This window comes from Tachysurus vachellii, chromosome 16 (genome assembly GCF_030014155.1).
Source record: "Tachysurus vachellii isolate PV-2020 chromosome 16, HZAU_Pvac_v1, whole genome shotgun sequence".
In the NCBI taxonomy this organism is placed as follows: domain Eukaryota; kingdom Metazoa; phylum Chordata; class Actinopteri; order Siluriformes; family Bagridae; genus Tachysurus; species Tachysurus vachellii.
In genome coordinates, this window is record NC_083475.1 from 872,848 (window position 1) to 897,015 (window position 24,168).

Here is a 24,168-nt window from a genome sequence, read left to right on the forward strand (position 1 = left end):
TAGCTAGAAAATCGAAGGGGTTTTTGATGTATCTGGTATTTTTTATTTTTACAAGTATGCAATAAGTAAGCACTTAATACTGAGTTAATCACATAAACATACAATTAGCTCCATAAGTATTTGAACAGTAAGACAGTTTACATCACATTGTCTCGTTACACCTTCAAATTGGACTTGACTTTCAGCTTTAATAAAAATATAGCATTAACTATTTATGAATTACAGCCATTTTCACAGGCTCAAAAGTAACTGGACAAATTAACATAGCTATAAATATTAGAATTATATATAAGGATGAAACTATTCAACGACAGGCCTTTTATAGGATATGTCGATATGTTTTGGGTAATTATCCATCTGTACTGTAAAGCACCGTCCTCTCAGTTTTGCAGCTTTTGACTGAATGTGAGAACAATGTATTTAAGTTCGGTACACTTCAGATTTCATCCTGCTCCTTCCGTCAGCAGTCACATCAACAATAAACACCAGTGACCCAGTTCCACTGGAAGCCATACATGCCTTTGCCTCAGTGCATTGCTACAGTATATGCTTTGGATCATGAGCCCTTTAGATTATGGAAGCTTCTTAGATGCTTTCTAGCAAAGTTTAATCTAGCCTTTATGCTCTAACGTGTTGCAGTGGTTTCAATCTTGGGGAAAACCCTCTGTGTTTACATTCATGGTGTCTCTTGGTTATAGCCTTTAAAAATGAAATGCCTACCCCATACAGACTGTTTATAACAGAGCTAGAGATTGTAAAGTGGTTTTTATTTACCAAATAATTCTGTGATCATATACTTTTATTTTTAGTGGTCTTCAGGCATTTTGGTGTTGTTGAGCTCACCAGGGCTTTCCTTCTTTTCAAGAATGTACCAAATTGTTGTACTTCTAATGTTTATGCATTTTCAATCTGATAGTTTCTTTTTTTCTTCGCATCGACACCTCTCTGGACCACAGATAGAAAGTTCTTTTGCTACCAAATGCAAATTCTAATTATAAAAATCCAAATGTCCAATTATATTTGAGCCTCTGAAACTGAAGGTACAATGCAATAAATGTCTGTAATTCCTAATATTTTGGTTGATGCCCTTTTACACTTTAATCTTATCTTGAACTCTTATTTTAAAACCCATTGTGCAAACCCATTGAGACAAACTGATCAAAAATATGTCACTGTCTAAATATGTATATTGGTACCTTTCTTTTTTGTGCATATTTGATAGTACCTACACCAATCCTCCACGCTCTTCCCCCAACTTCTCTACTGGAAGGTCTAAACAAAGCCTATGTAAGGGAATGTGGATGAGAGGCCACCACTTACTGGAGCTCATTGACATCCGCAGATACTTGGTTTCTATCCTGTTGATGCTATGCCAGGTCCTTAGTTGTAGCTGGTTTCATTTTGGCTTTCAGCTCCCACTTGGATTGCAAGTCCTCATATCAGAATCACTGCAAAATTCTACCCGTTTACTTTTGTATAGAAATTTGACCACCTTTACCATTATTATTACTAAATATGACATTCCAAGCCATCCACAGCAACAAATAATGTATACAAGGGTGTAAAAAGGATCACCTGAACAAGTGCCAGCATTAGTGATGGATAACATCATAAAATAATTTTTAAAAATACCTTAATGTAGTAAACTTACAACATTTGTTACTTTTCAAACTTTTTTCAACTTTTTCCTACTTAGAGAAAGAAAGGATTTCATAAATCAACCTTTGAGTTGAAGGGATTTTTGAAGGAACAACGTAACTCAACACAAGCTTTGAAGCACTAAAGAAAAATCCTCACACTGAAGCTACTTCATTCTATAAAACCTTTCAGTTACTTATTGCATCATTCACTGGTCCACACTCACTGTCTCACATTCATTAAATACCAATTGAAATGATGATTACTGACCAAAAATGTCCAGATTTAACAAAGAATTCAAGAATGTATCTCAAAAGAAAAACAGCAGCTTCATTCAGGTTCAAAACATGCATCTTACATAACTAATCAATACACGTCCATACACCTGCATTATTACGAATGGACATAGGTTGACTTCCTCTTCCTCTTGACTTATTAACTGCCTCAGATTCAGGCTGTCTTTCAGTTTTGATCCTTCTTGATCTCAGTGCCGCATTTGACACTGTTGATCATTCAATTTTAATTACTCGCCTTGAAACTGTTTTTGGTGTCTCTGATACTGTTTTAAATTGGTTTATGTCCTACTTCAATGATCGGAAGCCCATTTGTTGCCATGGGTGGATTTAGATCTGAGGTTAACGTTGTTCAATCTGGGGTACCTCAGGGATCAATCTTGTGCCCTCTGCTTTTTAATATTTATGTTTTCCCTTTTGGCCAGCTTTTGATCTAAAATTTAGTTTTTATGCAGATGATACTCAGATCTATATTCATTTTAAACCTAATGAAACTCTGCCTGTTGATTTTCTTTCTGAATGTATTTCTAAGATGAAAGAATGCATGACAGAAAATTTTCTTTGTCTTAACAGTGAAAAGACTGAGATTATGCTTGTTCTCTCACCCCACCAACTACGCAAAGCCGGGTCAGTCAAGCTAACTCTTGATGGTTCAAATGTGGAGTTTCAAACAAAATTGAGGAATCTAGGGGTAATTTTTGATGATAATTTAACGTTTGAGCCACATATCCAAAATACGGTTAAAACTTCTCTCTTCCATCTCAGAAATATTGCCAGATTACGTCCAATGCTGTCATTTTCTGTTGCTAAGAGATCAACTCTTTTGTGTTTTCCCGTATTGATTACTGCAATGCCTTGTTGGCTGGGGTGTCTAAAGCTACCTTAAACAAATTGCAGGTAGTGCTAAATTCGGCGGCGAGAATACTTACTAGACCAAAGTTAGAAGATCGCATTACTCCTGCTTTGGAGTCCTTGCACTGGCTCCCCGTTAGGTTTAGGGTTGATTTTAAGATTCTGATGCTTACCTACAAGGCCTTACATGGGTTAGCTCCTCAATATTTGGCTGATCTTTTAATTCCTTATATTCCATCTTGCGACCTTCGTTCTTCTGAAACTGGTCTTTTAACTGTTCCTTTAACTCGTTTAAAATCGATGGGAGATCGGGGCTTTCTCTTCACTAGCTCCAAAACTGTGGAATTCATTACCAACTGAGATAAGGCAAGCATCATCTCTTGGCACTTTTAAATCTCAGCTCAAAACTTATTTTTTTAGTGTAGCTTTTAATTTGACTAATTGTAATTTTACATAGTGCTTATTTTATATTTTTGTCTATTTTTGTTGTTTTAATTTTAATCTTTAAATTATGTGTATATTTTTGTAGTTTTTATTTTGCTTTTGTAAAGCGCTTTGAGATGTTCTTTTAAAGGCGCTATAGAAAATAAAGGTTATTATTATTATTATTATTATTATTATTATTATTAAAAGAACTCTCTGGCCTCACTGAAGGTTCAGATCTCTAAATAATGATCCATTTCTGCCATCTATTTTTGGAACATACACCAAAAATAGACTCATCAATATAAAAACAGCTGACGTCAGTATCAAGTTACTTGTATGATTGTATCTCTGTCAGCAACAGTTTGTGCTGCACATGTCTCATGCATTGAACTTCTTTTGTTTGCTTTCTCTTCTGTCTGTTGGTGTGGTGACGTAGTCTACCCATAGTCTACATACACATGGCGTAACAGACATACTGTACTCCTCTTTCTGAAAGAAGAAACCCTTGCATTAAAATATATATATACAGTATATATATATATATATATATATATATATATATATATATATATATCATCAATAAACTATATTATTTAGAAATAAAAAAAATAAATAAAAACTGCAAATTGTATTTTTTGTTTGTTTTTTTTGACAGAAAGAGAAAGAAAAAAGACAAAAATAGTATTTATAAACATTTATACAAAAATGATTAAAAGTGTTAGATTCAGTGTTCTACTAAATTTAATAAGTAACAGAGACGAGAACTGAACTCTCTCTACTGAAAAAAAAAAATTCACCATGAAGGAAGCTGAACTCAAAGTTAGTGGTATTTTTTTCATGCCCTAACAATCCAGTGTCATTACTTAGTTGTGCTGTTCATTGTTTCTATGCAGTATAAGACTTCTAAGTTGCTCAGTGAAAATGCCCTTGTCCAAGAGGACATTGTTGACCTTTCCTCTCTTCAAGAGCTCCATTCATCTGCTGAGCATTACTGAGCAGTTGAAACTTGCAATATTCCAGCTTTTAGCTCCATGAACATTGGGTTGTGCAGGTCATGAGAACATAAAGCAACATGTGTGCATGTTACAGTGCTAATGTAAGTGATGGAGACACCATGATGTTATACAACAGCAGACATTAAAGTATACCTGAGACTCAAATCAAACACTTCACATTCTTAAGTATTTACATAAATAAGCTTTCTGAACAAAAGCCTTGTGTGAAGGTGTACTGTATGAATTTCCAAACCACTCGTTGCAACAAATAACGCTTCCCAAAATAACTTACAGGTTGACATGGAAACCTGCAGAAGTGGTGATTGCACTAGTTTAACAATTTCTGCTCATTCTTAGATAATTTTGTAAGAAATCATTATATCTAATAAAAGAACTTTTAAACAGCTGCTGTCGAACCTTCATTTTATTCGTCTGCCTTGTTTATTGTAAATATATAGGTATCAGAAACCGTTTTTCTGCAGATTTTATATTTTAATATTTGTTTTGACTAATTCACAGGAGAGCAGTGTTTTCTACACAGATATAAAAAATTACAGCTGACAAACCACTGATAAAATCCTGACATTTGGATTAAAACAGATGTGTATATTTCATACAATCATGTTAGTTACCCTACAGTTTGATTGAAAACCTCCAAGAACAGTTTACCCTGTGAACACATGGAAGTGGGTCAGGCTACTGAATGAAAATGTAAATGTTCCACTGCATACCGGATATCTGTTATAATGATTATATTCACACCTTAAAATGACTTTGAACATATGTGGCATTAAACTAAATTCCATATTTCATGGAAGGAGAACCTTCTTCACTAAAGAAAGGCTCTTACTTCTGCTCCATCACTACAATGATAGCTTCAGGATTGCAGTTTGATATGAGAAGTGAACAGACACTTCAGACTTCAGACAGACTTCATGTTATAACTAAAATGAATTCCCTGGTTACACAATCAAACCTTTTGACCATATAATAGAGAGCTGAGTAAGGAAGGGTTCAAGTACATAGTGTGTGTGTGTGTGAGAGAGTGTATAATAAGTTTGTTGCTACCATAATATAATAGATTTTTATATCTCATTATAGTATATTGGTGTAAATGAAAAATCATGTACCAAGTTTATGTACACATGGGAAGTTTTCCTTGAAGAATGCAGTAATGGTCCTGAAGATTCAGCATGTACTCATCCATGCCTTTACGCAGGTTCGATCTCTCACACTACTTGTCTACACTGTGGTCAAGTAAATCTAATTCAGGGCATTAGCTTGCGGCCATGTCAGGCTTAGTGAGCTGTAGGTTTTAATACAGGGGTTTTAAAGCAGTTTTGAGAAAGAAAGCAAGCCTGATCTCTAGGGAGGTGATCTAATATATGTACGAAGCCTACATATCAGACTTGGCCTAGATAAGAAGATGAGTCTGGAGATAGAGTTACTCTGATTTCTCTTATTACCAAAGAGGAGGAAGGGTGTTAATCCTGTACTGAGACGCTTCTCTCTTTCACCTTATTTCTCTTATAAATAATTAAAAATGATGATGATCTTATTTACACTGACACAGTAGAAATACCACCGCATTGTTCACCATATAATAAGAGACACAATAAAGACTGCAGATCATCGTAGTTAAATGTGGTTGTTAAAGCTTTAGTGCGCTTAAAATCAAATCTCAGACACAGTCAAGTTCTTCTCAGATCATTTTCATGTGTTCCTTATACCATCGATGATGAGCAAAGAATCTGGAATTATAATTCAGTTTTTCTGAATCTGTGCCACCTAAGATGCCGAAACACACACACACCCTTAGTGACAGTGATTATGTGTCACAAACAGCTGTTTCCTGCATCTCTAATTAGCATATCAACTCCTTTCTTTCCATAAACATCGTCCCATCACCCAGACTCTCCTTTCACTGTGTTCTGAGGATATGACCGGCAGCTGCTCATGAGACACAAACACAGCTCAGTGGCACAGTGTCACCATAGCCTGGTTTTTACCGCATATCAAATGTGGAAAGCTGTGAGAGTTTCTCTCCTGTCAGATTATTAGATATGAGTACATGATACAGTATGCAGAGCAGTTCATTTTAATAAAGACTAAATCTTTGTGAATCAGAGTCTCGTTCATCTGAGTGTGTGTGTGTGTGTGTGTGTGTGTGTGTGTGTGTGTGTGTATAGTCCGGGGTGGCCGTGTTTGTAGGCCGCAGTGTGACCTCCATTTTTAAGAGAAACATGTCTTAAACTATATTAATAAAGCCTTTAGAAGGCACACATCTCACCTGAATATAGATGTAGGTGTAACCCTCAGGCACATGAACGAGGTGGATGTGTTACTAGCATTTATTATGTGATGTTGAACACTTGTAATAGACAGTTTAATTGACTTTTAATCTGTTAACAATTGAAATGTTTATATATGATTTAGTTAGATCCTAACAACAAGACCCATGTCCTGACAATGTCCTCTACACCAATCAGCCATGTTAACTTTCAGTTCAGTCGACTCAGTATCATATTGTATATTACTTATTAGATATTTTCATCTACAAAGGGACACTGTACAGATACATCCAAGGACATAAAAGCGTGTTTCATTAACTACAGGACAGCAAAATAAAAGATAGAGGACACAATCATTTACAAAATGAGTCACTGAGTGGGTGGAAAAGAAACTTGGAAAGATGGCTTTTTTTTTTGTCTAATGGGGAAAGGGAACGGTAGAGAATTCGTTCCATCATTTCAGGACAGCGACAGTAAAAGCTGATATCTCCTGTGGTGTGCAGTCAGGAAGAAGGGATGTTGAGCAGAGGAGTATCAGAAGAGTGTGTAGGAGGATAAATATGTAGGCGGCGACATGCAGGGACCTGAAGATAAATAAATATTTTTTAAAATGTGTTCAGAAGTCAACATGGAGCAGGAGTTAATGTTAAAGTGTGATGGAGATGGGTTTCCATGGACTGCTCAGGGTCAGAACACTTTCTGCTGCTTTGTACACATAACTAAGAATTCTAATCATTTCTATTTCTTCTGTTTCTGTATATTTTTATGTTCTGTCCAGTCTGCCCTATGTCTACCCTAATGGTTTCCCTTGACAGTTAAGTGGGGAAAACTTTTACAGAATATTATATTATTATATTCTGCAGTGTATTCTACTCATCATGCACTGGCACTTGTTTAATGCTCCAATCTGTATTTAGATTTAAACCAGTAGCGGAGCATGGACTAAACTAGCATCTTGGTTTTTTTTATACTGAAACTCACCACAATGCCATATGAAGGCTTTATTTCAAAAACAACTTTCCCAATTCAGGCTGTAATTGCTGTAACAGTTGTCATGTTATAAAGAAATAGCAAAGCATATGTCACATGTAACACTTCACACCACTGAGCTAACACTTCCCACTTCGTAGCAAATCTCCAAAATAGCTGCATGCACCTCAAATGTTTATGGGAACCATTTTAACCTAAAGTCTATGAGTTTATTAGTTAGTAAGTTAGCTTGTTTATTTATCCTATATTAATTAGCTTAGTCAATTAGCCTATACTGATAATTAGCCTAGTCAATTGTTTTATGTACTGATATTTTACTCCCGCAAACAACGATTTGCAGCCTACAATTTGTTTAATCCCCTCCCTGAACGAAATAGCAACTCTTTCTCTGTTTTATTAATTGTGGGTAATTACAGGTTTCAAATCACTCTAAAGCAATGACACATATTCACTGATCTAAGAATAAAATACCCTGAATGTATATCTCTATTGTTTTCAGTGGACATATTAACATTATCCATAGACCACACTAACCATAGACAGGTCTACTGCAGTGATGTGCTGAGATGGGTCAGGTTTTAGACTAGTAATACCGGTAATAACATGACCACTGGTTCCTCCAGAGAGAATTAGCTGACAGGTCAGGGATATTTCAGCCAGATTGTTTGACATAATAAAATGAAGTCTGTACATCAAAATTATGATACTGGGCCAGAGAGAGTGAGAGAGAAAGAGAGAGAGAGAGAGAGAGAGAGAGAGAGAGCGAGAGAGAGAGAGAGAAGACAAGAACAAGAAACTAAAATTTGGCCATTAAACTGTTATTTTTTACATATTTCAGAGTCAAATGCAAATATAGCAATGACTAAAGTGTCGAACATTTTATGGCCCAAACTCTTATTGACAGAGGAAGACTAGAAGCCAATGGCACTTTAAAGGCTTGTTGCCAAAGAAATAGTCAATCTGGTGGCAATACATCAAGTATTATGGCCTCACTTCCTGTTGGATGAATGTTTTGGTGTTTTACTGTGTCAAATAGCAAATACTTGAGAAGTTTTGTTTAACATGTTCAAAATGGCTGACTTTCCTTTTTTATACAAATCACAAACTTTCAGTACATTTAGAATCCTCAGAAAAGAGAATTGTGGAAGTGGTTCAACAATTAAGAGCAGTTTGGTTAATCACCCAAGAGATGTATTTAGACAAAATAGCATGGAGTTCTTGAATATGACACCTTCCACTTGAATCCACCCAATTTCATGTAACTGTACCATCTGTTTCTTCTTGCCCAGATGTGTCCTTTAAGATGGTTTGTCTAAGTAATGAATATGTCTGAATATCTAATCAGAGTCCTGGGTTTTACCTGTGAAGACTGTATTTGTTGTTAGAAGGGTCAAACCAACAGGAAGACCAGAAAGCTGTCTATGGGAGAAACAGTGAACAGGTCAGCCAAGGAAATGTCAGCAGCTGATGATAGAAACATTGTGAGGCTTTGAGGAAGAACCAAAAAACCACAGTCACAGAAAGGAGAAATGCATCCAGTCTGATTGGGAGGAACTTCATCAAGCAGCACAACAATGACCCAAAACACAGCTCCAACACAACAACAGAGTAGATTTTAGACTGGACAAGTCAATAAGCAGACTGTAACCCTAAAAGACTGAGGAGGGAAAACCCCTATAACACACAACAACTGGAAGAAGCTGCAGTACAAACCTGGAAAAGCTTCACAATAGAAGAATGTAGCAGTTTCAGTCACATGCTCTAACATTCTGATGCATCTACCATCTCATATTTACGGTTTAATCTCAAATGCAAAGGTTTTCAGTGTATAGCAAAGGCAAAATAATTAGCCTTGTTGCTCTAACACTATGTTCTAACAAAACAGGGGAGACTGTGTAATAGCAATAAAAATTATTACTTTCAGTCTATTTACAATTTTATAATGACCTGCTCTCATTTTTATTTCTTCTTTATTCTCTTTTAATTTTATTTTATTTGTCCATTCTCTTGTTTTTATGCATTTATTAGCTTTTATCTTGTCTCATTCCAGTATAATTATTTGTTGAGTCTTTTTTACAGCTCGTCGGTACCATTCTGATTTTAAATGTGTTTTAAAAACAAAGTTGAATCGACTAATCATTAATAAGTCACATAATTATGCAATAATTCACTAATACGGCTTGATTGAACTTGTGGATTCTGAGGAATAGATATCCCACCATAGCTCCACCCCCTGTGAATGACCACACCCCAAATTCTGGTTATGACCTCACATCTTGGTCCTACAGCTGAATTTCAAATTTCATGCCAATCCATGTTATATTGCTGGGTCCTCTCAGTATAGCATAAAGTAGAGGCCTAATATTTTCTGTCAGGGTTCTGGACTGGTCATTTTGTGTGTTTCCACTAGAGGTCCTCATTCTACCCCCATGTCACGTTCCTTCTGCTGGTCATTGGTTTCATTGCTGCCACCTGTTTCCCATTTCCCTTGTGTTTCTCTGTCTGATGTTTAGTGTTGTAAGGCCAGCCTCATGTAAATTAAATTCTCATGTAAATTATGCTGCTGTTCTACTCTGTTGCCCTTCGTAACCTTTTGTTATTTCCCCTGTTTGCCTTGAGGACCTATTACTATTGATTATGGATTATCAACAAAGTTATTTTGCCTTGTGGAATTTATTGCATAAACTTTGTGGATATCCTGTTTCTTGTTTATTGTATTTTTTATGTTTGCACTTTGGGTTTTATTAAACACTTAAACACTCCTGTCTTGGGGCTCACTGATAAGAGACCTGGCTCTGGCGATTTTCTCCTGACAAATGGCCTCTCTTGCTGTTTTGGCCACGTTTTAATGTAATTTTCTTAGCTTTTCTTAAGCATAGCCTGATAGTGGAAGAGTTAGAATTTTGTAATGATATCAGAAAGTTTCTTGGACAAGACCTGAAAAAAGCCTTATAAATGACTTACTTTGTGTACACTTTATACAGAAAGTAGAATTTTTCTTGATCAGTTCAAAGTTTAGGAGCAGTTTTACTAATTTTAATACTAGTTTTACCTCAAGGTGAATTTAGGCAAGATTGATTGGAGTCATTAGATCCTAGTCTTTGACTCACCTACGAAGTTTGGTATAAATACGTCACACCATTGCAGAGATATCCCCTCACTCCCTGTTTGCCAACTTCTCCATCAAATTCATTTGCCCATTATGGGTGAATCGTCCTGTGTATCAGAAATCAGAAAAACAAGTTTTGTTCGGGTTGAGTTTTGTTCGGGGTCGGGTTTTCAATGCAGTGACCCCAATTTTGTGATGGCTGATTTAGAAAAGCTGGTGGAAAATGCAACATTGCAGAACTTAGCATCATGGTGTCCACTAAACTCGACCTGCCACACAGAATCAGTGAACAACATTTTTCTCCACTGTGGTGTGGAGATATTATTTGTTCTCTTGGTGAAGACAGTCAACCATCACTGCCAAATTTCATATAAAGCATGAGCCTGCTATAGATGCACATGTGAAAGCATCATAATAAAAATAAGGAGCCAAGCACCCTCTAGACTCACCTCTTAACAAAATATGTAAAGCAGAAGCTTTCATGAGAGCAAGAGCAGTTTTTTTCAAAAGGATCAAATGGATTGTAATGCATCAAACTGTTTTTAAGATCTTGCCTTACGTCTAGTACTTAAAGTAGCCTTTCCAAGATGTAAATGAACTCAGATTTGTTTGTTTAACCTCAGTTTGTGTGGCTAAAATATTTAGGGTGGTATAAGTGTGTTAAAGTAACTTCATTGCTCCATTACAGGCCTGTTGACTAAAAAATATCTTTTTTCATCATAGTCTGGCTATGTAATTGTTCAAAGTTCACATCTAGAAGTTTCTAGAAAAAGCAGAAATAAAATTGTGAAAGAATTGCTGAATTTCTGTTTGGCAAAACAAATTAAATCTATTGGCAAGATTTACCAGCTCCAAGGAAATCAACAGAAGGAAGAATAATGATTTGATATTTGACATTTTTTTGTGTAGATATCTGAGATTCTCTTCTATAATTTATTCCAAATGAATTAAAACACATAAAGGCAGGGGTTGCTATGGCATTATGAAGAGCTAGGAGAATGCTCATAAGAGAATGCAATGCATTACTGCAGGTAATAGTTATGGTACATCGGCTTGCCTTAGTTAACTGCACCCCCATGCATGTGACCAAACCCTAGTAAACGGCCTCAGGATTTTGCCGTGAATAAACCTTTCAAGGTCCGTGTCCACCACACTAAAACATTCTTGTCAGAACTCCCATCAAAGCTAGCAGAGCTACTGCTGTTTGAGTAAACCAAGTTCAAACGAATTGCACTGACTCTTTCTTTTACAGTTCTCACCATGTTTCTGTCATCAGTTACTGCTATTTTCCTGTTCACTGGCTGGTGGTCAGTACAGCAGTGGTTTTGCTTGTTTGTTTGTTGTTCTCAGAACATACCAAATTGCTGTATGGTTTCTGTTCAGTGTTCGTGAATTGGCTCTGATTGATGTTCTGATTGATGTTCTCTCTTTTTCCTTAGCTTCAAAATAGATGTTTTTCTCCCATAGACAGCTCTCTGTTTCTCTTTATGCCTCTGAAACCCAGGACTCAGGGTTGTTTAACACATCTAGTAACAGCTCATACTGAGGAAAATGAACGCTCAACATAACCGGAGAAGGCTTCATTGTTTCAGGAGAAAGGGTTAGTTTATCTCATCTCTCATGTCTGACTCTGAATCTAATGCCTTGCCTCAGTAGTATTGCTAATTCCACAGACCCTAAACACATGGCTACATTTATTATACTGGTTCTCTGCTAAAAGCTGAGGGTTAGCAAAGATCATTTGTTTAATGTGACATATACAGGAATAAAATGGTCAGTAAGTGATATTCCCCCTGCTGAGCCTGATTGGTTGGTTTTATTGGTTAATTGTCACGTTGTTCTACTTACCCTCCGATATTCTACAGCACTGTATGTCCCCTCACAGGAGTTGCCGTTTGGGATGCTACTTGTGAAATGTGCTCTGACCCTGATAATTGCTGTTTGTGGCTATATATGGGAGAAGAGTTGGACCTATCTGAGCAGAGCTACAGTATCTTGACTTAAATAGCTTTAACTCATAAATAATTTCCTTAGTTCTCAGGACAAGATGCAGCTGGATAAATTTTGTGATGATTTGAGGACGATTTTTGCTGGTGATTTAATCGTGTGTATATTATTTATTCGTAATCTGTATCCTTTAGGTCAGCGGTGTCCAATCTTATCCACAAAGGGCCGATGTAGATGCAGGTTTTCATTCCAACCAAGCAGAAGCCACACCAGAGTCGACTAAAAGCCAAGAACAACTGATTAAACAGGTGGAATCAGGTGTGGCTTCTGCTTGGTTGGAATGAAAACCTGCACCCACACCGGCCCTTTGTGGATAAGATTGTACACCGCTGCTATAGGTAATCAGTTAGTCTCGGTGTCTATAAAGACTGCCTGTACAAAGTTTTAATTACTTTTCACCAAACCACAGCAGTCTTATTTATTTTCACTGTATGCCCATCATCTAAGTATTACACAGGTAATATTTCAGACTTCACCATACTGCAGTTTAGTGCAATGCAAATACAAGTAAAGAGCTTCAGCTCATGTTCACTTTAAAGAACAGAATAAAGAAACAGTGTTTTTTGTGACTTTAAGTTAAAGTTTTACCTGTTTAGTCTATATTTGTAAAAAAAAAAAATAATAATAATAATAATAAATGAACATGAACAGCAGAGAAACAGCAAACCTTCCTAAAGCTGAGAAAAAAACTGAGAGCTCAATCACTGCACAAGCACTGGGCATAGACAATACATCAATCTGATACATCCTGAAGAAACCACTGATGTAGTAACATCCAGACTGGGAACAGAGTCAGCCAAGGAAAGCAGCAGCTGATGACAGAAAACAACAATGACATCACCAACAAACCTCCACATGGCTTAAGGTATCACAATACACCATTTGAGAGCAGAAATATACAGGCCATAATATGCTATATATAGTTTACTACATACTATACAAATCACTCATCAGCAGTAAGAATGAGAGAGCTAGAGTGGAATTCCCAAAGGAATAGAGATATGAACCTCTACCAAGTGAAGGATGGAGGTAGATGTCTGTGGATGCTGTAGCTTTACATACAGTATACACAGCTTTAATGTATAACTGCCTTTAACTCTGATTCACAAAGGAAAAGGTTGAGTAAAACAAGGCTAAATACACAAGGCTAAATAAACACTGTTTGATGCATGCAGGATCATTTGTATTTTCATTTTTAATGCCACAGATTTCAATAATCAATGCTAGATACATACTACGCTAATGCATATAAAATATTGGAATCTTTCCAAATATTGGAGTTTAATTTCTTTTTCTAATCTTCTATAAAAAGAAAAGAAAGCAAAAGAATTGGGATTGTTCACAAGTATTAGGAGTTTTGCTTGCACACTGTAACACACACATGCACATTTAAAACTATTAACAAATCCTTATGGCTATATGTGTATTATCTGTTTCACCAATTTTGAAAAGCTGCTCTGAAAATACTTCTGTTGTTTTTTCAAATGTAAAGCATCATCCAGCTCAATCTTTTGATGTGTTTTATATGGTTTTACCTTCATTAAAACCTGTCTGCATCTTGCAGTGAGCACCACATTCAGCATGTTGATAATTATTCTGACTTGACTAACAATAAGTGGAATTTGAGCTACTCCTAACCAGTCGACTGGTGATTATCCCTTGATCTCGAATGGGGGTCTCTGTGTATGAATGGTCAGGACCAGGGGTGCGAGTGGAATTCAGAAGATTCTGGAATGCTGACAGTGTCCAGAAAGGAGGTGGAGTTTTTAATTAGATCTCACAACACACAAAAAGAAATACATAATTCCCATGAAATGAAAACCCCTCATGTCAGGTCCGTGTCAGACCCTCAGGGGAGAGGGGTGAACCACACTACTGGAAAATAGTGTTTGGGATAACATTCAAGGCAGATTAAACAATAAGGTGGAATACTGTACTGCTTGTATCCCGATTAACTATGTTTTTTTTTTTGCACATTAAGTATCTAATCTGTGTTTGTGAGATCTGATTACCAGCCACTATGAACTAGTTACAGTTACACATAATCTGATAAACAAGTCTGAACATGAATGAATTTGAAGATTAGACTATAGAATACATAATTACAAGTTTGGTGATATAAACAATTCATCATTAAAATCAATTTGACTTCATGTGGTTTTATAATCCATCAGACTTTTATACAATGCATGTATACGTAAAAGCATGGGGCGAATACGTACACATGCACAGGTTTGCTAATTTACTACACTGACAATCGAACAATAGAAAAGAACAAGAACAACACAGAATAATGAGACAATGCATGTGAGTTGTGAAAAGTTTGACAATGAACCACAGTGTGTCTGCAAGTTAAATAAAGTTACTAATAAGTGAAAACACCACAAAACAGGTGTGAGTGATCTGTGATTGTGACTATGTCATGTGATGTGCCACAGAACCAACACCCGTTAGAGCATGACACTTTTTTGCTACATAGAGACATACAGCCATGAGGGGGTCCTGAACCACCAATCAGAATGTCTACAATGTGCCCTTGGTGCTGGATGGGTATTGCCCAAAATGTCATCAGCAAAGTGGTGAAGAGAAGCAATGACTTCCTCTCCAGCGTGGGAAGGCAGAGACATTACATCCTCTATGGGGTCAGTTGGAAGAGCAATGACATTCTCGACAGAGTCAGGTGCTGGGTTAGGGTTAGGGTTAGTCCTCAACAGAGTCAGGTGCTAGAGAGATGAAGTCCTCAACAGAGTCAGGTGCTGGAGAGATGAGGTCCTCAACAGAGTCAGGTGCTGGAGAGATGAGGTCCTCAACAGAGTCAGGTGCTGGAGAGATGAAGTCCTCAACAGAGTCAGGTGCTGGAGAGATGAAGTCCTCAACAGAGTCAGGTGCTTGAGCTATGACATCCTTGACAGAGTGGGGTGTGGAGCGATGATGTCCTTGACTGAATCGGGTCCTGGAGAGAACTCTTCATGAGATATCTTGTCAGCCTCAGGCTTACAAAAGGAGGCTGCATTGGCATGTAAGGCCATCTCATGCTGGGATTGATTAGCAACCGTCTGTTACCAAAAACCTGCTGCATTCATGTTTTGTTTAAGCTTTCTAATCGGGGATTGGATGGTGAATGCAAGGGCGGGATTTAAATAGAAACAGAAATAAGAACAACGTAGAAAAAAACAGGCAGGTGGACCGTGACAAAAGCTTGACAAGAAAAACACAGAAACTGAGGTTAGAGTTAGTGAAACGCAACAGGAGTGAGTACTCTGTTCTAGGGCTGATGGTTATTATTGTTTTATCAGCCATTTTGTTCCCAAACCTGGCAATGACATCATAATATACCTCAGAAGATACAGAATAAACCAAGGAGAGCAATCGGAGTTATCTGGTCAATTAAGGGTAGTGGAGATGGGTAATATTTTCATTAATGTATTCATTTTAAGGATAATAGGCCAAGAAACCCTTTGTGTCTGATTATTTTTTACTTTACTATCAGTAACATATCTTGATAACTTACCCACAGTGTTTTGATTCATGATGCACTTCTTTAACTGGTCCAGTAAGTAATTTATGTTACAGACTTTAATCTGTTTGAAGTAATTGAGCTTCAATGGGCATCAAATTGACATTCTGAGGATGCTGATAACATTCAGGGTGATAACTGACCATAGTAACACTGGCTCAGCATTTGATACCTGACAAGCTGACTGGATTTTGTTTAATCAAAGCCAGTGTTCACACATTTCATGTGAATCTAAAACACCACTGGTTCTTACTTTCTTCCAGTGGAATTTGATTAGAACGTTCTGAGACAGAGTGACTGTGAGTTTGGTTCCAGCTGTCCATCGTGCTGCAGGCACAGGCCGAAAGCTCATATTTTCACCCTCTGAAAGTCACAATGAGAGCTGGAACACATTTCCAATTCATTCTCCTCACTTTGACTCCTGGTCAGGAGTAGCTCTAAATATATTCATGTCCTCATGCATCAGAATAATGTTATGTGACTAACAGTGGCCAAAGATTGCAATGGGATTGTTAAAGCACATAAGAAGACAAGGTGACTGGCTAAAACACCGTTTACTGAAGTTGGTGAAAACATTCTGCCACTGGAGAGGTCTTTGCCACACAGACCCAGGAAGCACTAAGTTTGATGATTATACATCAGAGCCAGCAGGGAACCTTGTCTGCTATTACACCATTCCTTGTTTTCAGCAACAGCGAATAGACAAATCCACAGGATACAGCATGGGCCACATTGGTCATGTCAAACCAGCCCAGAAGAGCAAAGTGGTTTCATGCCAACTAAGGGTGTGATTTCTCCTCCAGGACAAAATTCTGCCAACATTGCCAAGGCATCTCTACATGATATCTGACAATATGCAGTTGACGATGGGTTTGATAACACTATATCAGTGATTACTGAGGCCTCAGAGATTTATTCAGCATTTAGCTCTGATCGAAACAGTACCAAAACACAGGAGTTCATCTTATAAATGTAACAGACCCGTATGCCTCTACAGACTGCAGTCCCAGAACACAAGCCAGATCAACAAGTCCTTACAAAAAATAAAAGAAAAAGAAGCAGAAAGAAAGGGTAATAGGAACACAAATACCAGATACTGATGTCTAATCACAGACCAAAAGAGGCATAGAGTCAGAGAATAGTGTCCACATTTGTCCAAGTTTTCTGTGTTTATGCTCATCACCTGTCCAAGAGCTGTTCCATTACCAAAGACCTACAGTCCTTCAAGTCCACATTTTGGGAGACGATCTAAGAAAGTATCTGGTACATGGAGTAGAACAAAATAATACAATGCTAATGCAGTGCTAATTCCTTTGAGTTCAATTTCTTCTTTATGTTTGGTTGTATTGTTATACATATATAATAACCTTGATGATTGCTTCTCTGAATTTGTAGTGAACTATATCCCCTTATGACAAACACACACACACTCAGCGATGACAGAGAAAGTAGAGCACTTAAGAACAAACCATCATACTTAAGAACAACCATCAATAGTTTTTCTGGAATTATTCAAAAATTTGACCATCTGTGGAGGTTCGGTAATGGTGTCCAAACATTTTTGTGTTTTTTTATCCTGTTCTCATGTATCGTTGTATATAATTGTTGCTCACTTGGGAGCCTTTTGAAATGAATATGTGATGGAATTTTACACCCATACACCTACTCCTTAATGCACTTATTAGCCAATCACGTCGCAGTAGCATTACACACAAAATCATGCAGATATATGTCAAGAGTTTCAGGTCATTCAGGAAAATGTGATTTTTAAGACTTTGACCATCACATGCTGACGCCTAGCCAGACTACATCAACTGAAATAACTAGACTTGTTATTTGCTGAAATGTTATTTGAAACATTTCAACATATTGTTGAAATGTTATTTAATGAATCTCGAGTCATCTTTGACATGCAAGTGTTAAGGTCGGAATTTGGCTTCAACAGCATTAATCCATGGAACCAGCCTGCCTTGTGTCATTGGTTTAGGCTGCTGATATTGTAATGGTGTAATGTTTTCCTGGCGCCTAAATAACATTCCAGAATTGTTGGAATGCCACACCTGATCTAAGTATTATTATTTACCACATAGATTTCTATCATCTTATGACTAGCCTCATCAGGCACCAGATCTAAATCTAACACAGCATCTTTGGGATGTGGTAGAATGTAAGGTTCGTAGAATGAATGTCTAGCCATGTTATAACTGTTACTGAGTAATAGTGTGAGCAGTGTGAGTAAGACCACAAGTTCATGATTTGGGGCCGTATATTGTACCCTCAGTACCACTAGGGGCTTATGTGGGCTGTAATTTGAATCAGCTATATACATTTGCAGTGTAAGAGATTTTGCAAAAATACTTATATGTTATTGTTCTTATTTACAGTGTTGTATTTTCCATATGATTTCTTATTAAAAATATATTTTTGATACTGTAAATTTTGTCAAGACATGCATCTGATATACATCTCTACATCTTTACATTACTCTCCATTACTGTGAAATGAAAGACGTTTGGAAGCACTTCCTGTGGCTGGCCATCTGGACAATTCAACAGGCAATGTAACACAGTTTAGAGACTGGAGAAAGAAATACTCCATCAATTAGCCCTGATACGTCTGCCAAAATCGATACACTACTTATCAACTGTGAGCCTACCGTGAGGAAAATGGCCAGCATGGCAGCAGGAAAATGGTCAGAATTGGTGGATATATGAATGCTGCTAAATACAGAGGAATCTTCTCAGGTGCGCAAGCTTTATTTAGACATGAGCAAAAGGCATCTTGTCTCACCACATGACTGAAGGATGCTCACTGAAGGGTGCCCCGATGAACGGCATATTCTGTTCACCTCCATTTTATATTCTTTCCGCTTGACCCTTTTAGGTCTTTGACACTGTTGGTGTCTGTTCACTAAAGTGTGTATTCCCCATATTATAGATACAGAATTGACAGTAAAGTTCATGACCCACCCAAATCTTGCATACACTGTATGGCCAAAAGTATGTGGACACCTGACCATCACACACATTCATGGTTCTTGTCCAAACACTTACCAAAAAGTTAAAAGCACATAATTGTATAGAATGTATGTGTATGCTGAAGCATATGCTCTGCTTGTCTTATGCAGCATTAAATTAATATAATTAGACATAATGCAAGTGTCTCTTCCTCCTCTCACTCTCTTTTCTCTGTCTACCCCAGGAACCATGTCCCTGAACTGTTTGAGTGTAATTCTAGCGGTAATTGAAGGTGATTGTTCCTAAGGCCAGGGACAAGGGCACTGTACTGCAGCCTGGGGTTTTTTACTGTATCAGTTACAAAGTTAACCATGCAGAAAAACAGTACACTTAGAAGGCTCTTAGTACTGCACATGAAATATCTCAAATACCACCATATAATCTAATTTCTAAAACATATAGATGCATTATGTACATTCTCAGTAGTACAATATTATATGGTTACTTAAACTGTCTAGATGAAGTGTACAAATTGAAATAAACATGAAATAAAAACATGAAATAAAAATCATAGCCAGCTGTATTTCTATACCACTTTCTTTCAAATTAAAACATCCATAAATACTCATGTGCTCAGCTCTAAAAATACGGCATTCATCCATTTCCATTCAGGTTATCTGGATGTCCCTCAGTGATGAAACAGCAGCATGTTAACATATTAAATCTCAAGCAGGATTTTGCAGTACGTATGGGGAAGAGGTTAATGATTTTGTTCCATTTTTAGGCTTAAATTAAAGACGCAGAAGTGAACACATCAATCTTTAGAGGTCTGACAAGAGTCCACTGATAGCTTCTCACAGTCCACTGTGGATGGTCAAGTGAATACCGCCTGTGATTAGTATTCTAGCTGTCTGAGGCTGTGTACATCTGACCCTTCAGTAGCCCACACGTGCACTAACCTCAACACTTTTTTCTTTCAAACCCAGCCTTCACCTATCACCAACGCTTGGCTTATATGGCTCTGATAAATGATGGATACATAATGTTCGCTTATGATTCATGTCCCTGCTGCTAGTAACAGCAAAATAATCTATAAAAATGTAAAATAAATATTTTATAAACATGTTTTTTAAACAGTCGGCTGAGTCAAATGAAAACCTTGTTTTTTTTTATTTTGCACTGTTTACTGCAGGTTCTACAGGTGTCACAAAAGTGTTCAAGTTTTCTACATAATTTTAATTTCTTAAGGACCATTTATGTTTTTTATCCCATGAGCACTGTGTAAAATAACATTCAGTAAGTAAAAGTCTCTCAAAAATAGACAAATTTCATAAGATTACAATAAATAAAGAGCAAGCTTATTAAAACCTAATTGACATTTTCCCCATTTCAAGCTTTACAGTGTCTTGTTCTATTTCCACATAATTTTGCTAATTACAATAAAGAACAAAACAAAATGATCTGCTTAAAGAATAAGAAAAAAATGGTCTAGTGATAATATTTCATTTTACTGCAATTCTGTTATAGTAAAGAGTAGGTACATTTTAATTAATTATATAAATAAATAAATACACCTGTAAATGAACAAATTGGCTAGAGACCTGTTGTGTATCACAAAAGGAAAAAAAAAAAGGTGTATCCTGGTGTATCGATCAGATCAGATCAGTAGCTTCATTTTGCATTGAATCTTTTGTATCTGCACCATGTGTCTGTGTCGGTGTCGGTTTGTGTCGGTGTCGGTTTGTGTCGGTGTCGGTTTGTGTCGGTGTAGCAGCAGCACTGACCTCAATCACAGATCCACCACCAGTTTCATTACTCACTGAGTTCTACCAGTCACTGAGTTCTACCAGATTGTGTATGTGAGCCTGTGGTCTCTGCGCTGATCATACCGAAATAAAACCAACAAGTCAATTAGTTATGATTACAGCTTGACCTAAATAATGCTAGTTATGTGATGTCGCCCATTTGTGTGGATCCTCCGCCGTAGATTTGGAGAAATTAAAAGTGATGCCGACGGTCAGCACGAGACGGACATGAGAGCCTAATATAGAGCTCATAAGAATCCGTCATAAGAGTCATGTCTCCTCCCTAACAAGACATCCATATGGCGCGCGCACGCACACGCACACACACACACGCACACACACACAGGCACACACACGCACACAGGCACACACACACGCACAGCTCGCAGTTAGGAACAAAACCCAAATGAAACGTTACCTTGATGGTTTTCCAGGGTTTCCTCCGGTATATACATGTTTTGCTCTCACTGAACATAGACGCAGCTCAGCTTGTCTTTCGGTACGGTGAAAAAAAAAGAAGCAAAAAAGGCTGTACAATAAAAAAGGGGGCGGTAGAAAAACATCCCAAAATCGAAAAGAAAATGAAAAATATGAAGAAAGGAGGACGAAGACACTCAAGTTGCCCCTTTTGTGGGTTGAGTGAATATTACCTTATTCCCATGATGGAGTTAAAGACAGGGAATAAATATTCACTGGAGTCTTCTAGGGGAACGAACCAGTGCATCCTTACAACATCCGGGCCCTAGATAAGAACCACAACACGAGCCCCACTTGGGCCGATGATAATCGAAATATCCTTTTGTCTCGAATGTCTTTAAAACTGGACGCCGCATAAAAAAGGACAACCGTCGAAGTAGGTTAAAATAACAGAATGCATTCCAGGCCGGATATTAAAGTGTTAACGGGGTTAAACGTTACCGCTGTGATCGATTCCCATCTGTACTGATCCGATAACACAGACTACGTGTACAGTGTAATCAGGAGATTCGTCCTTGCTCTGTTCCGAGGAAGCGAACCAGACGACTGCAGTCGCCGACGGCCCTTTTCACCAAACGCGCTCTCCTGCTTCAGTGCAGTGATGCTTGTCTGGGGAACGAGCCTGAGACCGAGCTCCCTCCTTCACTCCCACTCCTCCTATGCAGACCTCACTGACTGCTTCCAGATGTTCCTTTGCTACAGAACAGAATAAATAGTGCACGACTTTCCAGACATACCATCTCGGGGGTGGGACACTACAGTGTATTATTATTATTATTATTATTATTATTATTATTATTATTATTATTATTATTATTATTATTATTATTATTATTGACTGATATTTTTCTCACAACAATTATTTTTAGATGCCAATATTCTTTTTTCTTTTTTTTTTTTTTTTTTTTTTTTTTTAATATAATTTGTTTATGTTCACTTAGCTGTCAGTGTCAGAGTCACTGACTATACCAAGGCCTGCCTTATGCATAAGCAAACAAAGTGGTTGCTTATACAGCAGGGGCCCGGTCTGGTCATGGGAAAGTGGAAAAAGGATATTAATAGGATAAGGGAGGATCTGCCAAAAGAAAAAATAAATAAATAAAAGAAAGAATACATGTATCAGTGAATATAATGAAACACGTTTTAAACGTCATTTGTACTATATTCTTCAATCATGTCATGAATTTCTGCCTTTGAATATTATTCTATTGATTTACAGTATGTCTTACTCTCTCACACAGTCAGTGCTTATCAGGTCAGGGTCACAGTGACTCCAGCTATCAAACCATGCACACACAGACACTCATTCACACCTAGTGGGCAATTTATTCTAGCCAGTCAACATTCTGTATTTAGGAAATGGGATGAAACCTGAGAAACAGGAGGAACCCACATGGACGGGAGGAGAACATGCATAAAACACTCCACACAGAAAAACATCCAGTGAGCATCAGTGCTGTGGCTGGAAGAGAGATGATGAGAGAATTTAACATTCTGGTCTAAACTGACAATAAGTTTGTTTGCAACTGAGGTGGACAGAAAAACATCTCATAATGCTGAACCTTGATTTGGATGGACTACGACAACAGAAGACAAAATCAGGTGCCAATCCTGACAGTTCAAACAGGAATCAGAAGATACACTAAACACAAGCTCACACAGGGCATTTTCTTTCTTCCTCATCTTCATCGCTACGGACCATTGAGCGTATTGAATGTTGTGCTGTTAATACTGTCTACATGGGCTCAGTTGGGAGGGTTTCAGCAGTGAAAAAAAACACATTGTGTTGAAAAAACACAACCAGAACAAGCAGTGCATCAGAATGTAATAAACTAGTATGAAAATTCAAAACCGATCAGAATTAGATATTCTTAGCAAGATCAGGGAACTATATCTAGTCATGGAAAACTACATCTGCAGTCAGGCATGTATAATCAGCCTGTGGAGTTCCTGGGTCAAATTTGGTGGCACTATAGATATCATCATCTCTGGGGGTATAACAGCTAAAATGGCATATTAGAACATTCCTGCTCTCTATTAAGGAACATACCAAGGAACTTGGTATTGCCCATAAAAGTTTGAAATGAAGTTGTTAGGAGGAAAAAATGGAAAGGAGAGCCATAATAATCTCAAGAGCCATGTGGAATCCATAATATTCAATTCAAACAATACTTAGATCAGGCCAAACTAGTGGCTCAAAATGCAAGCAGATTATTGATCTAAACCATTTTCAGTCTGAAATCTCTTTCTAGGGAAAACGTATATCCTTACAGAGCATATTTCTGATGATATCATTTAAATACTGTATGCAGTAAAGAGCATAAAGTGCCATTTTAATACTTATATTACAGCTAAAAGACAACTAATCACTAGGCTGATATTTTCTGGAGGCACGCTCAGTAACTGATGAAGAAATGTTCTGTTTCACAACCACTTTAATTCAGACCATCACCAAACCTCTACCACTACACTACCTTGTAAATTCTTGTCTTTGTTGCATTTATTCCTTATTTTTTCATGATTAAATTACTTTCATGTCATTTTTGCTTGTTTATGCTTCCAGGATATATAAAAGTCTGTACTTTGCTCAATCAGATTTAGTTGTTCTCTGGGTCATAATGTCTTGTGTTTTTCTTTTATCTTACTTACTGTACTTACTTAGGACTTTTGTTCGTTTGGGGAACATAAGCCACTGGCAATCTTCCAGCATCTTTCATTGATGTTTACTAACTTTTCAAGTTGTTCCCATATGTATTCAACCATCTACTGATGAAGACTGATGAAGATTTTGCTAAAGAGGTTCTTTTTGGT

General features: G+C 37.3%; 1 protein-coding gene across 2 annotated transcripts in view; it reads right to left on the reverse strand.

Moving 5' to 3' along the window:
* Positions 1-22,009, reverse strand: part of cacna1c (calcium channel, voltage-dependent, L type, alpha 1C subunit) — a 156,420-nt gene extending 134,411 nt beyond the window's left edge. For both annotated transcript variants that reach the window (XM_060889293.1, XM_060889292.1), the window contains exon 1: positions 21,299-22,009. In XM_060889293.1, the coding sequence (XP_060745276.1) occupies positions 21,299-21,335 (37 nt within the window). In that variant the 5' untranslated portion in view covers positions 21,336-22,009. The remainder of the gene's footprint in view (positions 1-21,298) is intronic.
* Between the last annotated feature and the right edge of the window lie 2,159 nt (positions 22,010-24,168).